This window comes from Rhinoderma darwinii, chromosome 11 (genome assembly GCF_050947455.1).
Source record: "Rhinoderma darwinii isolate aRhiDar2 chromosome 11, aRhiDar2.hap1, whole genome shotgun sequence".
NCBI lineage: Eukaryota > Metazoa > Chordata > Amphibia > Anura > Rhinodermatidae > Rhinoderma > Rhinoderma darwinii.
The window spans coordinates 83,119,459-83,133,149 of NC_134697.1; the positions used below are offsets into that span (position 1 = coordinate 83,119,459).

The following is a 13,691-nucleotide window of genomic DNA, read 5'->3' on the forward strand; positions in this document are numbered from 1 at the left end:
GGTTTTTTCTATGGGATGAGAAGAACATCGGTTTGGGCGTAACCGCGTCCATGACGCATCGTGTGGCCTTATCCTTAAAGATTCTGCATAAAAGAGCAGATCAGCTGATGAACCAGTGGGTTTTTTCCTCTGTAATCGGCTGGTTGTTACCCTGTTTACAAACGGCAATGATCGGGAGCGTTTTGCCCGATCATTGGCCCATGTAATAGGGCCTTTAATGCAACAGACCTAAGGAAGGGGCTGATAAGTTTGTTGGCAGGAAAAAGTGTGATATATTTTTTTTTTTTTCCTTTCGAGCTTACAAGTTTTCTATCTTTACCATGAACGTTCAAAAAAGAATCATGTAACCGCAATGATCTCATGGGGAGGACGGGGTTACTCCATTAATGGGAAATTACTTGCCTGTTCTTCGATAATTAACTGCAAGAAACTGTCATCTTTTACAGGATCAAATGATTAGGAACTTTAATTGCTTCAGTAAACGTCTGTCTGGGATTTCCCCCGCCTATAATTACGTGTACGTTTTTGGGCTGATCGGAGTTCAGCAATTGCCTCCTCAGCTAAAAATCAAGCCTCAATTAGAAGTGGATCTTTTTGATGTTTAGCCCATTTCACAGACCATGTCTACAGTACAGAGGGGCTTCAAGGAACTCTATACCTAGAAATGAATGATAAAACCATGTCCTACAGCAAGACACAGAGGGCCGATCTTCTGAAATACATATGAAAAATTCTTTATATATTTCTCAGTATTGCAATACGAAACTAAATAGGATCAACGGGACGATTGAATAACTGCTGGGGTATTTTTTTATTATTATTTTGAGCACTTTCTAGGTTTAGTATTCCTTTAATCCAGCCGTAAACCTAAAATTTATTTTTGCCCGAAAGATTGAAGTGAATTGGGCTAAAATGCAGTCCCAGACACAAGCAGTGGAAAACTGTCCCAGCTTCTATAACCCCAAATCTCACAACCCAAAATTTTTGTTTGTCTTAAATTGGCCTGTAGGTTATTTCTGTAGAGCCAGATGGAAGTGAGTGGTTGCCAGACCTCATACCCTGAGAAAAATAACAGATGAAAATAGGAAAAATCCAGCCTGATAGATCGGAAGATCCATATAAAATATTTGTAACCATCTCCCACTGTCTTTAATGGGAATCGCCAGCGATCTAATTTGCATGTGGATGATCAGGACTGTCCCACGATCACTTCGATCAAGTATCAGGAAGGGATCTCAACTTGTCAGAATATTTTTATTTTTTTTCCCCTCACTGGAGACCACCTAGACCACAGAGGTCTGGTAGACACTTATTGGCCCTGTATTGAAATAATAATCACGTCTAGCTGGCACAAATATGCTTGTTTATGAGGGAATCCGGGAACATAGATGTCGGCCAAACATTGTTATGTCTTCGGGCAAACTTAACCAACGATAATCAGATGTCCCTACCTCATAATTCTGAAAGCTGCTTGTGTTCCTAAAAATAAAACGCATCTAATTTTTGTGCAAGTCAATATTAACTTGAAAAAATAGTGTTTTTTTTGTTATGAACCTGCTGAAATATCAGCCAGCCTTCAGAGTTACCCCTAAGAGGCCCCCACATCATCACGTCTGTGTTACAGATGCTCTTGTAAGAAGCATTGTGGCTTGATTGAGTCAGGATGCTCTGGGAGGTTCTCATAACCCGGCTTTGTCTGGACTCCATTGACATGATAATGAATAGAGCAGTACCCATAACGAGTAGGGCCGTCCTGGCACCTCTTGGTTTCCCATCTTGCATTGCTCTGAAATTCAGCTTTAACTGACGGGCCAGCTGCTGCCAGAAATTCCAAGTTAGTTGCCACGGAGAATAAGAAGACCGGGAACGAGGCTTCTCCTTTCCATACACGATTGCATAGATAAGTTACCCTAATCACCTCTAGTCTGACTTTCTACAACTTCAGGGAATATATTGTGCCATAATATTAAACTGTAGGAAAACAAGACTTCCCGTTCCCCTTTAATCTCTGTGATGCAGAATATCGTTTGTAGAAGTTTTAGTTTTGGAAAATTTGGAAACAAAAAAACAATAACATTTTGCAGGGAACAGAGGTTATAGTAAGTGGTTCCTATCCACTGATTGATATGAAATGTTCTTAATGATGTTCTTCAGCAGCTGGGGCTCTGTATAACACACACTACAGTTCATGGAGGACTACATGTCAGTCTAACATCTCCTTTATAGAAACTCTCTGTATACTCTGCCATGGTGGAAATTTATGGATCTTTTTTTTTATTTTTTTTATTTATTTATTTTTAACTGCAAATTCTGTATAATTGTTGGTTTCTGTCATTAGAATGTGATAATTATGTAAATATTTACAGGTGAATATTTTACAACTTATGTTATTGGGGTGCATGGCATTTTTTGTAAAGTTTCATTTCAGTCATGTAACATGGTGTTAGAAAAAACAGTTCATCAACAGATGTTCGATCAATCTGTCTTCACCCTCTTCAAACGCCTAGGTCTCATGCACCCAACCGTATCTGGTCCGCAAAACCACGGGTTCGCTGGAACGCAAAAAAAACCTTGTTGTGCATCCGTGTGTCATCCGCACTCACAGATCCACAACAGTTCACCAGTATTGGGGAATCCGTAAACCCGGACCATAAAATGACTTGTCCTGAGATTGTTTTTTTTTTGCTTTAGATTTGCCGCCCCCCCCCCCCCCCCCCCATCTGTGTAAATCACGGTTGTGTGCATGGGGCCATAGAAAAGAATAGGTCTGCAAAAATGCAGATAAATTGCGGCCGAAACAATACAATAATGTGCATGAAGCCTGAGATATAACAGGCAAGTTAAGAAAAAAAGCTTTATCAAGTCTTTGAAACTTCCGTTACCAACCAGAACCCTACTCTGAAATGATGATGAGGAGCGACACCTCAGACACAGTGCTGTCCACAGATGGGTGGCTTTAGTTTGGCCATTAACCCGAATCATGTTTCGAGGCTCAGACATTGTTTCTCTAGTGCCACTTATAGGCCACTATCCTGTAAGTCCGTTTTCTTCCTTCTGGAGGAGAGCTATTTTGCACACTTTATTCCTTGCGGTATGCCAGTCTGTACATTGTGAGCATTCCATAAAGCACTCGAGTGTCACTCCAGCTTTCATGTGACCTTCATGCTTCCTTTTACGTACAGAGGAGAGCTTTCTAGATCGGTTTTAATCTGCATCAATTATTAAGTGGTTTCTTTTTCGACTAACTGTACTTAAAGGGGTTTTCCGCTTTCTAATATCTAGCCACCGGATAGGTCATCAGTACATGATCTGTGGGGGTTCGACACCCGGTCCCCGTACAGATCAGCTGGTCCAGTGCCTCCGTGCATCGGACGTACATGCCGGAAGCCGTTCGCTCCGGCCACGGAATAGCGACCGAGCTGCAGCGCTGTTCAAGTGAATAGGAGCGGACCTGCAGTTCTGCAGCACGGCTGCTATGCTATGAATGGAGCCAACTGCTTCCGGCTCCGTACATAGCCACCGGAGCGGCTTATTGGTGCGGGGTCCGGGTGTCGGACCCACATTGATGATCTACTGATGACCTATCCGGTGGATAGGTCATCGGTTGTCTGAAGGTGGAAAACCCCTTCAAGTTTACCGTTCTCAAAGTATCAGACAAAGGGTTAAATAGCAGATAGTACAGAGTATGTAGTTCAACACACCCACCTTGCAGATGGCGTCTTATAAACATTACAGTGGGGAAATATTGCAGGGTTTGAGGAGACAAAGGGTTAAGAGTTTGCATTCATTGCACAGGCCAATGCTACACGTCCTGTATCCAGCCAGTGCGAGCCATCCAGTAACCTCCACACGTTCTCATGGCTTATGAAAGTGGATCTGCATGCAATTGTGGAAACCTTGGATTTTAAGGCGCTCCTGGGTCAGGCGGGGCCTGGAGAGATAACATTACGCTTGAGTTGCGGGGTAAATGTATATTTGTATCGGAGTTTTCCTTCCTCAGCCCGGTTTTGCTGCGGTCGGGCCTTGCTTTAGTTATGCTGCACTGTTCTGATTTGCTTTAATCTAGAAGAATACAATTTTATTTTTGGGCCATGATTTTCTGATAACAAATTTCTGACTTTTTGTGGCCACTGGTTGGGTGATTTTTTTTTTCCGATTTTAATTTCTGCAGCGTCGTCTTTGAATTTACCCATTTTTTGCCTATTTGCCTTTTTTTTTCCCTCCATAAAGGCTACACTATTTGTCACATGAAAAAAGTTCGAGTATTGCTAGACTACAAAAGCTTGGTTTGTTTTTCTCAAAAGTCAGGGTTGTTGCACTTTCTGCAATGTGAAGGCGTTTCGAGAGCGTTTCCTACTGGTTCTCTTCATTCGGCCATACACCTTGTGGTTAATATGCGATAAAGTCCAGGATACCCTTTATGCTTTTTAAGTAACCTTTTTTTGCTTTTCTTGTCATGCTGTGATCATAATATACATCCATTATTTTTAAATCTTGTACTAATCGTTTCTTTCACTCCCCAGCTGATGAAGTTGTGTCGTTCCCGGTTTTAGAAATTGACCAGAGTAAAATTGTAGATACCAATGGAGCAGGTGATGCTTTTGTTGGAGGTAAGTTCCTCTACCCTTTCACTTTCTAATTATGTATGTAATAAGTCATGACTCTAAACGTGTGTGTGTGTGTGTGTGTGTGTGTGTGTGTGTGTGTGTGTGTGTGTGTGTGTGTAATATAAATAAAATATTTTAAAAAAATATATATATATTAGCAGTGCTTTGATACGAAATTGCATGAAGGCACCAATAATTAATTTGGGTGCCAGATGTCTACTTTATAAAAATAAAATACATGGGTATGGGGATAGATATATTAAAATATATATTTTTTTATCATTTAGGTTTTATTTGTGTTAAAGGGGTTTTCCCATGAAGGACATTTTTGACATATCCACAGAATATGTCGTAAATGTCAAATAGATGCAGTTTTTACGGCAGAAAATGGTGCATATTTTGCTGCGTTTTTCGCATTGTTAGGAGATGGAGACGTCTCCTCTGAAAAACCCAGCAATTCTGGCCACTTTCCACAGCAGGAATTGACATGCTGCGGTACGAAATATACGCACCGCAGGTCTTAATTTTTACGCAGCGTGTGGATGAGATTTGTTAAATCTCATCCACTCTGCTGCTACTGTATTCTGCTGCGTGTTTTTTCCATCCAAAATTCCGTCTGGAAAACACGTGGCAATTCCGCAGCGTGTGGGCGAGCCCCAAGTGTGAAGTGTCCCGGCAGCGAAAGGGTTACATAAATATTTAATTTGACTAATGGCCTAACAGTCTCTGACCCAAATGAGGGTTCGCAGAAAATAGTCGTGCCGTGCTCCATTTGTACAGTAGCAATGCTTCTACAGGAGAATAACTCCGTAGAGCGGCTGTGTGGCAGTGTAGGACGGCTGTGTGGCAGTGTAGGACGGCTGTGTGGCAGTGTAGAGCGGCTGTGTGGCAGTGTAGAGCGGCTGTGTGGCAGTGTAGAGCGGCTGTGTGGCAGTGTAGAGCGGCTGTGTGGCAGTGTAGAGCGGCTGTGTGGCAGTGTAGAGCGGCTGTGTGGCAGTGTAGGGAGGCTGTGTGGCAGTGTAGGGAGGCTGTGTGGCAGTGTAGGGAGGCTGTGCGGCAGTGTAGGGCGGCTGTGCGGCAGTGTAGAGCGGCTGTGCGGCAGTGTAGAGCGGCTGTGTGGCAGTGTAGGGAGGCTGTGTGGCAGTGTAGGGAGGCTGTGTGGCAGTGTAGGGAGGCTGTGCGGCAGTGTAGGGAGGCTGTGCGGCAGTGTAGGGAGGCTGTGCGGCAGTGTAGGGAGGCTGTGCGGCAGTGTAGGGAGGCTGTGCGGCAGTGTAGGGAGGCTGTGCGGCAGTGTAGGGAGGCTGTGCGGCAGTGTAGGGAGGCTGTGCGGCAGTGTAGGGAGGCTGTGCGGCAGTGTAGGGAGGCTGTGCGGCTTCGTACTAAGGAGCCATACAATCTCCATATCCGTGTGCATGAGCTCTAAAGCTGGGAGAGACTGACGGGCCCCGAATTAACATGACGCTCTAAAGAGCACAGCAGCTTCTTTGTAATAGTAATTCGGGGTTTTGAGAGCATGAAATATACCAACACTACGATATGTTAGAAGATGGGAATTCATGCACAAATGTGGAAATTTACAGCAAGCTATTAATTAATCCGAGTACCAACATTCGTATTGTACAAAATCAATAGTAGCCCTGAAAGTTGAAATATACGTGAACAGCCTTACCAAGGTCAAGTTTAGAACTTCACTAAAGGGGGTTTTACACCGGACGATTATCGGGCAGACTATTAGTAGAACACACGTTGCCGATAATTGTCCTGTGTAAACAGGAGAACGATCAGCAGATGAACGAGCAAACGCTCGATCATCTGCTGATCGTCTTGTTTTTAAAAAAAAAAAAGTAAAATATTATCGTTGTCAGCAGCACATTTCCGTGTAAACAGGGAGACGCACTGCCGATGTGACAGTAATGGATGGGGACCAGCGATCGGAGTAACGACCGCTCGTCCCCATCCATAGCTCTATGTAACAGGAGCAAACAAGCGCCGATCAACGATGTCACGTTGATCGGCGCTCGCTGCACCGGCCGCTGTAAAAGGGCTTAAGCCAATCAGATTTGTTTGGCAAGACCAAAACGTCCTTAATCAATGTTGATGTTATATGATTATTTTTGTTCAGATCAGGGATTCCCATCCTTAATACTATGGGGGAACCCCTAAAAATGTGGCCAAGATTTGTAGTCTTCTTTTCTTGCCCCCACGCTAAGCATCTTTGAGCAAGCTGAAATAGGGAACCCTGGTTGGGAAACACTGATTTAGATAATTGCAGACTTTTTGCCGGTATATTTTGAGCTGTTCAAGGCAAGTCTGCACTTCTTGTTTCTTTCTGGTTTTTTTTTTGTTTTTTCTTTTTAAATTCTTTTAGATTTTTTTTTAACACGTCTGCTAATGCTGCCTCCATCATGTTTTCATGCAGTTTGTTTGGAGTATTTCTAGATACTGCAGTCCTTGTGATGTAAACTCAGATTATTGCAGTCTTCGAGCATGTTAACATCAGTTCCGTTTGGGGTATCCGTTCAACCATTTAGTCAGATGAACGAAAAGCCGAATGGAACCTATCGCTTCGGTTTGCGTTAGCATTGATTTTAATGCAGTGTCATTTTAATGGTAATGCTTCCGTTGCAGCTGGTTACCGTTCTGTAAAGTTTCCGTTTTTTTTCACAAACAATAGCGTAATCGACTACGCTATTGTTTCAGTTAAAATGGAAACTTTACGGAACGGAAACCAACTGCAACGGAAGCATTACCATTAAAATGACACTGCATTAAAATCAATGCTAACGCAAACCGAAGCGATAGTTTTCGGCTTTTCGTTCATCTGTTCCTCTGATGGAACAGATTAACTCAAACCCCAAAAAGAACAGACGCTGATGTGAATAGGCCCTTATGTCCCTCAAAATCAAAGAATCCGTTATGCATCCAACTGTTTTGTTTTTTTTTTCTTTACAGGTTTCCTCTCCCAGTTGGTGTCTGACAAACCCTCAGAAGAGTGTATCCGAGCTGGCCATTATTCTGCTAATGTGGTAATCCGACGGGCTGGTTGTACTTTCCCAGAAAAACCTGACTTCAAATAAAGGGAGGGAACCTGTGAGCCACATACCTGGAGGTCCCTACTTCCTCCTCACCATCCTCTCTTCAGATTACAGAAACTTGTATTCTTTGTTTCTGTCCCCTCCAAAAAATTGTAATGTGTACCCTCCCTCATACCTCTCTACCTCTGCACCATTTACTCTTGCCCAGTATTTGGGGAGGGAAATGTTCAAAAATTCCCTCACATAATGTGACTGACAATATTTAGGTTACCAATATTTAAAATTATGTTCTTAAAGGGGTATTGAGATTAAAGATATTGATGGCCAATCCACAGGATAAGTTATAAAGGTCTATTAGACGGAGACCCCCATCTGTCGTGGGTCCTTGACCCCAATGTTGCAACCCATTGTGGCCGGAAAATAAGATGTTAAATGGTAGATGTGCCCTTGTGTGGCCACCTATTCACATCCTCTGCGTGGCAGCCCTGGAGCGCAAAACAGGGGTCAAGAACCTTTGTTCTCCCAATAGGTGGGGGGGGGGGGGGGTCCCAGACGTGATACCCTCGCCTAACAATTGACTTTTATGGCTTATATTTCTGGAATAGCCACAGAATATTTGGTCATGATACCACTTGAACATATATTGCTACACTTTTCTATAAAATTACGCATTGCTTTATGCTGCTTTTGAAAATGTTTACAAAGTCAGTTATAGCTAATTATGGAAAAATGGATTAATATATGGAGGTCTTCAAATTGGTATAAGATCACATGTGACTATGCATGATATATCCTCAATCTGATTGTCTGTGGAAATGCAAATTTGATTTGCCACGTATTGGTAATCCAATTTTTTTAGACCCCGCCCCCTCCCCTCCCCCCGGTACAGATATAGGGATCAAATGGAATTAAACGTTCACGCACTCATGCTTCATGATGGCCTTCATATGTACAGCGCAGAGTTGGCATCCCCATACTACCACGTTCCACTATATTTTTAATACCAATTAAAGTTCTGGTGCTGGGTGACCTGTTGAGCACATAAAGACGTTGTGATCGATCCAGAACTTCTACAATGTTTGTAATACAATAACCGTGTCCTCCTGCTCCATGTAAGCTATGGATCGTTCTTTTTGTTTTTCCTTATTTAATGATGGTGCAAATACTGTCAGAATCAGGTACAGAATTATTCATACAGGATCGTCTTGATTTATTAAACATGGTATGCCAAAATGTATTTTAAATCCAAGCACGGTCGACGAGCGCCAGCAACACTTGTGCCGAGAGTTGTTCGCTAGTTCTCTGTTGCAGTGATTGGATACAACGCACAGTTATCAATTTTTAAGAAAGCTTTTGTCTTCTCCTCTCCCCCTTTTTATTAGTATGTGATGTTCGCAAAGTCTTTGTGTTGCAATGTGTAATTTGATACTTACAAATAAAACAGAATGGACTTGTATAATTCCTCCTCTTGACTCTATTTTTTTGACATGATCCTTAACGTGTTCGTGACCGGCCATAGGTGTTTTTACGGCGGCCGCTAACGGGCTTTGTTCTGATGCATACGCATTTTTACGGCGCTGCATCGGAATAAACAAACACCGCTGGGAGCAGTTAAATCTCCCTGCTCTCCGCTACCGGAGGTAGCTGAGGGCAGGGAGCAGACCTTCTCGAACGGGCGAGTTCGAAATCCGTATCCATCCCGCTCGTTTAACCCCTCAGATGGAGCGCTCGATAGCGAGTGCCGCATCTGAGTGGTTTTGGAGGGAAGGGGCTCCCTCACTCACCCCACTGGCATCCCGCAATGCGATCGCAGAGTGCTGGTGTTTCGATGGCAGTCGGGACCCTAATAAAGGCCCCTGGGTCTGCCTCTATTTAATTCCTGCTAGGCCATGCCAGAGGCATGGCCTAGCAGATGGCTGTCCGTTTTACACGGACAGGCAGTAATACACTGCAATACAGATGTATAGCAGCGTATTATAAAAGCGATCAGATGATCCCCCTAGTGGGACTAATAAAAAAGTTTATAATAAATAAAAATCTAAAGTAAAAAATATGAAAAACCCACTTTTTTTCCCCCTTACAAAATGCCTTATTATGAAAAAACAAATAAAAAGTTAGATATTTGTTATCGCAGTGTCCATAACAAACCCAACTATAAAGCTATTACATTATTTAACCCGCTCGGCGGACACCGAAAATGATTAAATAAAAAAAAACATCCAAGAATTACTGTTTTCTGTGCATCCTGCCTTAAAAAAAGTGATAAAAAGTCGCATCTACTCCAAAATGATAAAAAGTACAAGTCGTCCCGCAAAAAAAAAAAAGTGTCATACAATTGCATTGGCGGAAAAATAACGTTATGGCTCTTCAAATATGGAGACAAAAAAACAAATATTTTTGAAAAAAAAAGTGTTTTTACTGTGTAAGTAGTAAAACATACAAAATCTATTCAAATTTGGTATTGTCGCAACCCGCTGAATAAAGTTATTGTGTTATTTATACCAAACGGTAAACGGCGTAGATTTAGGATGCAAAAGAGTGGCAAAATTGCGGGGTTTTTTTCTATCCCCCCCCAAGAATAAAAGTTAATCAATATATTGTGTACCCCAAAATGGTGCTATTAAAAATGACCACTTGTCTCACAAAAAAAAACAAGGCCTTATACAGCGATGTCGACGCAAAAATAAAAACGTTATAACTCTTTGAATGAGACGGTGGAAAAACTTAACAAATAGCGTGGTCATTACGACCTAAAATAGGCTGGTCACTAAGGGGTTACATAGTATGTTTGAAAAAAAGACACATGTCCATCAAGTTCAAGGCATTGTCCGTTTTCAGCTAATGAATGTTATTTATTTTTTTGTAGAATTAAGTTATGCCAATTTCCAAGACATTTCTGTATTAATTCCTTAGTTTTCAAGATCTCTGCTTGCTGTTATTCAGTAGGAACATTCATTGTTTACTTCCGGTGGATAAAATAGTGTCCATAGTCATGTTAAGGTGCTGGGATTGTTAGAATACACTGGTACACATACTGTAACGATCCCACATCACATGACCATTGAAGAATTTTATCCAATGGAAGTAAACCATGAATGTTCCTACTGAATGACAACAAGCAGAGATCTTGAAAACCATGAGGAATTAATACAGAAAGGATATTGGAAAATTTTATAAATTTTAAATCTACTAAAAAAAATAACCTTAATTTGCTGAAACCGGACAACCCCTCTAATATTTTGCTAGTATTTGCCTGTGTGGCTGCTTCATAGTGGGGCCCCATTCACATCACGTTTTTTGCCTACGTTTCACATATATGCCGTGAAAAAGCTCCCACCCTATACATTAAACTTGGGCTGTGGCGGATACAATTTAATAGACCGATACAATATCAGATGTGGAGGTGCGGGAGCCCTACGGTAACAGCGACCGTAATATGGTAAGTTTCAAAATAATCTTATATGTATTTTCAAAAAGTTTGTTTGTTTGAAGCCCGATTTTTCATTGGTTTAAAATGGATCACGTCATCGAGGCCACCATACTAACAGGACGTGCCAAGGGGGAAGTTGTCTTTATTCCTCGCATTCAACTCGATCCAAATGATGTTCCTTTCGACAAACTTTCGAGAATATATATGACTAATAGCTGTACCCCTGGGGCACACTACAGGGGCAGTATAGAGTTTGTATAATGTCCAAGCACTATTATCAGAGGGATGAGCAGGTATACAGGAGCCGGTTACCTCTGAGTAGCAGTCTTTAGCGAACATATGAAGCAGAGCCGTCTTCCCACACTGAGTGTCCCCGACCACCACTATCTTACACCGAGACATCTGCTTGTCCATTCTCTCCTCTGTATCCTCAGACCTCCCCTCCCTCATGGAGAGCCCCCCCCAGCCCAGTGGAACAGAGCCCCCCCGGTACAGTCCACACATGCACTGCGATCCTCAGCCTCCCAACATAGCTCCTGTACTGCACAGTCCAGCCAGCCGCGACTCCGACCTGGGGAAACGCCTCTCAAAAGGAACGCGCCAATGAGAAGCCGACTAGGTGTCCTCATTACCATAATGGGTGTGATTTAGCGGCTCGATGAGACCGTGAATTGATGCGGATTGGGATTATAGGTGCAGCATATCATATTCATACAGCGCGACGCTGGTGTACTCACCTGACGTGGGACATAGGGGGTTAAGGAAATTGAGGGAAGCGCTCAATGTTGTGACTGGAACCGAGCGCTGTATTCTGAATGAAGACTGTAGTATAGGAGGAAAGGTATTATAATGCATTGTATAGACTGTATATAGTACTAAATATATAGTATAAAATAAACCATATAAAACTACCATAGTATACTATATAATTCTATAGGATAAAACATGCAATATAAGAAGGTATAGTATACAGTATATCAGTAATGAATATATTGCTTCATGTCTTTTATGCTTCCAATAACATTATTAACACTTTCTAGCAATTAAATTCAAATCGTGAGCTTTTACTCTATCTATACCGTAAGTCAACCTCCCGAGCAACGCCGGGTATAAAAGCTAGTTAGCAATAAAACTGTTCGAGGGAGAACTACAAAAACCTGGAGTTTTAGGAAAGCAAAATTCAATCCAACTGGGATCACATAATGATAAATAGGGAAACTGAAGCTAAATGGGGAGTTTTTAAAGATATATTGAACGCTCGTTCCCGATCATTGTAAACCGGACAACGATCAGCCGATGAACGAGCAAACGCTCAATCATCGGCTGATCGTATCGTTTATGTATCACAAAATATTATCATTGTCGGCAGCACTTCTCCCTGTCCCCATACATTACTGATCATAGCTCCTAGGGCAAGCGAGCGCCGATCAACAAGCGCTCTCGTTGATCGACGCTCGTTTTTACGGCCCATATTGGCCGGGGTGAAAGGACCCTTTGTTTTTTCATTTTCCTTCCAGATTTGTCATACTAGGATTAATCTGGGGATACTGTGAATCAGTGGCGGTATTTACCAAGCAGCTTAAATTGCCATATCCATCATAAAGTAAAGAATGTGTCTTAGAGGCGCAGCAATCCACACGTAAGACATTGATACTTTAAAAATCGGATCCATTTGCATTATCCCTGTAATGATTTAACGGACTTCCACTTCTGGTGCCCAATTGAGGCTTCCTTCGCATCTGCGTTGGAGGCTCTGCAGGGATTACCGGAGACAAAAGCACAGCGTGCTGCTCTATTGTGTCCAGTAAAATTATGGACTCACCGACAGTCAATGTGTTCCGTCGGCCGAGTCCATTCTGCACCGGAACCGTTGCTTCCGTTATTTCCCTGTTCTGCTCCTCTGAAGGAGCAGAATGGAATATCACAATGCAGGTGTGAACATAGTCTTAAATTGTCTGATTCACCAGAATATAAGAGTCGGCCGGTTATTATAAACAAATAAAAAATATTGCAAAAGTGGGGGGGGGGGTATCCTCTTTGGTATTTATGACATTTGAATTATATTTTTACGTTTTTGGTACTTTTATTCACTAGATTAAAGGGTCTTTCGTGGTTTATTTTTCCATCGATATAGCCATTTGGTGTTTTTTTTTTGCGTGGTAAGTTGTCGTTTTTCACAGAACCATATGATGTACTGGGAAACTGGAAAAAAAATCTTTGTGGGGTGAACGGGGAAAAAAACTGATTCCTCCATTGTTTTATTGGTTATGGTTTTACGTTGTTCACTGTGTGGTAAAATCATCATGTTAACGTTATTCTGCGGATCAATAAGATTATGAATTTATTTAGGTATTTGTTTTACTACTATAAGAAAAAACTAATTGTTACAAATAAAAATTATTTTTGTCATATTTTGAGAGCCGTAGCTTTATTTTTTCGTTTATTGAGCGCTGTGAGAGCTTGTTTTTTGTGAAAGAAGCTGTAGGTTTTATTGGTATCATTTTGGGAAACAGAACCAGTAATTGTGGCGGTTTTACAGTTTTTGTCTTTTTTACTGCATTCACCCTTCATTAGGCCCCCGAGGCATCCATGGCAATCATCGCCACCCCGCGATCGCGC

The 13,691-nt window shown here is 42.0% G+C and overlaps 1 protein-coding gene across 4 annotated transcripts in view; it reads left to right on the forward strand.

Moving 5' to 3' along the window:
* ADK (adenosine kinase) overlaps positions 1–9,101 on the forward strand; it is a 161,417-nt gene extending 152,316 nt beyond the window's left edge. For all 4 annotated transcript variants that reach the window (XM_075841852.1, XM_075841853.1, XM_075841854.1 and 1 more), the window contains 2 exons: positions 4,524–4,610; positions 7,560–9,101. In XM_075841852.1, the coding sequence (XP_075697967.1) occupies positions 4,524–4,610; positions 7,560–7,684 (212 nt within the window). In that variant the 3' untranslated portion in view covers positions 7,685–9,101. The remainder of the gene's footprint in view (positions 1–4,523; positions 4,611–7,559) is intronic.
* The last annotated feature ends 4,590 nt before the right edge of the window (positions 9,102–13,691 follow it).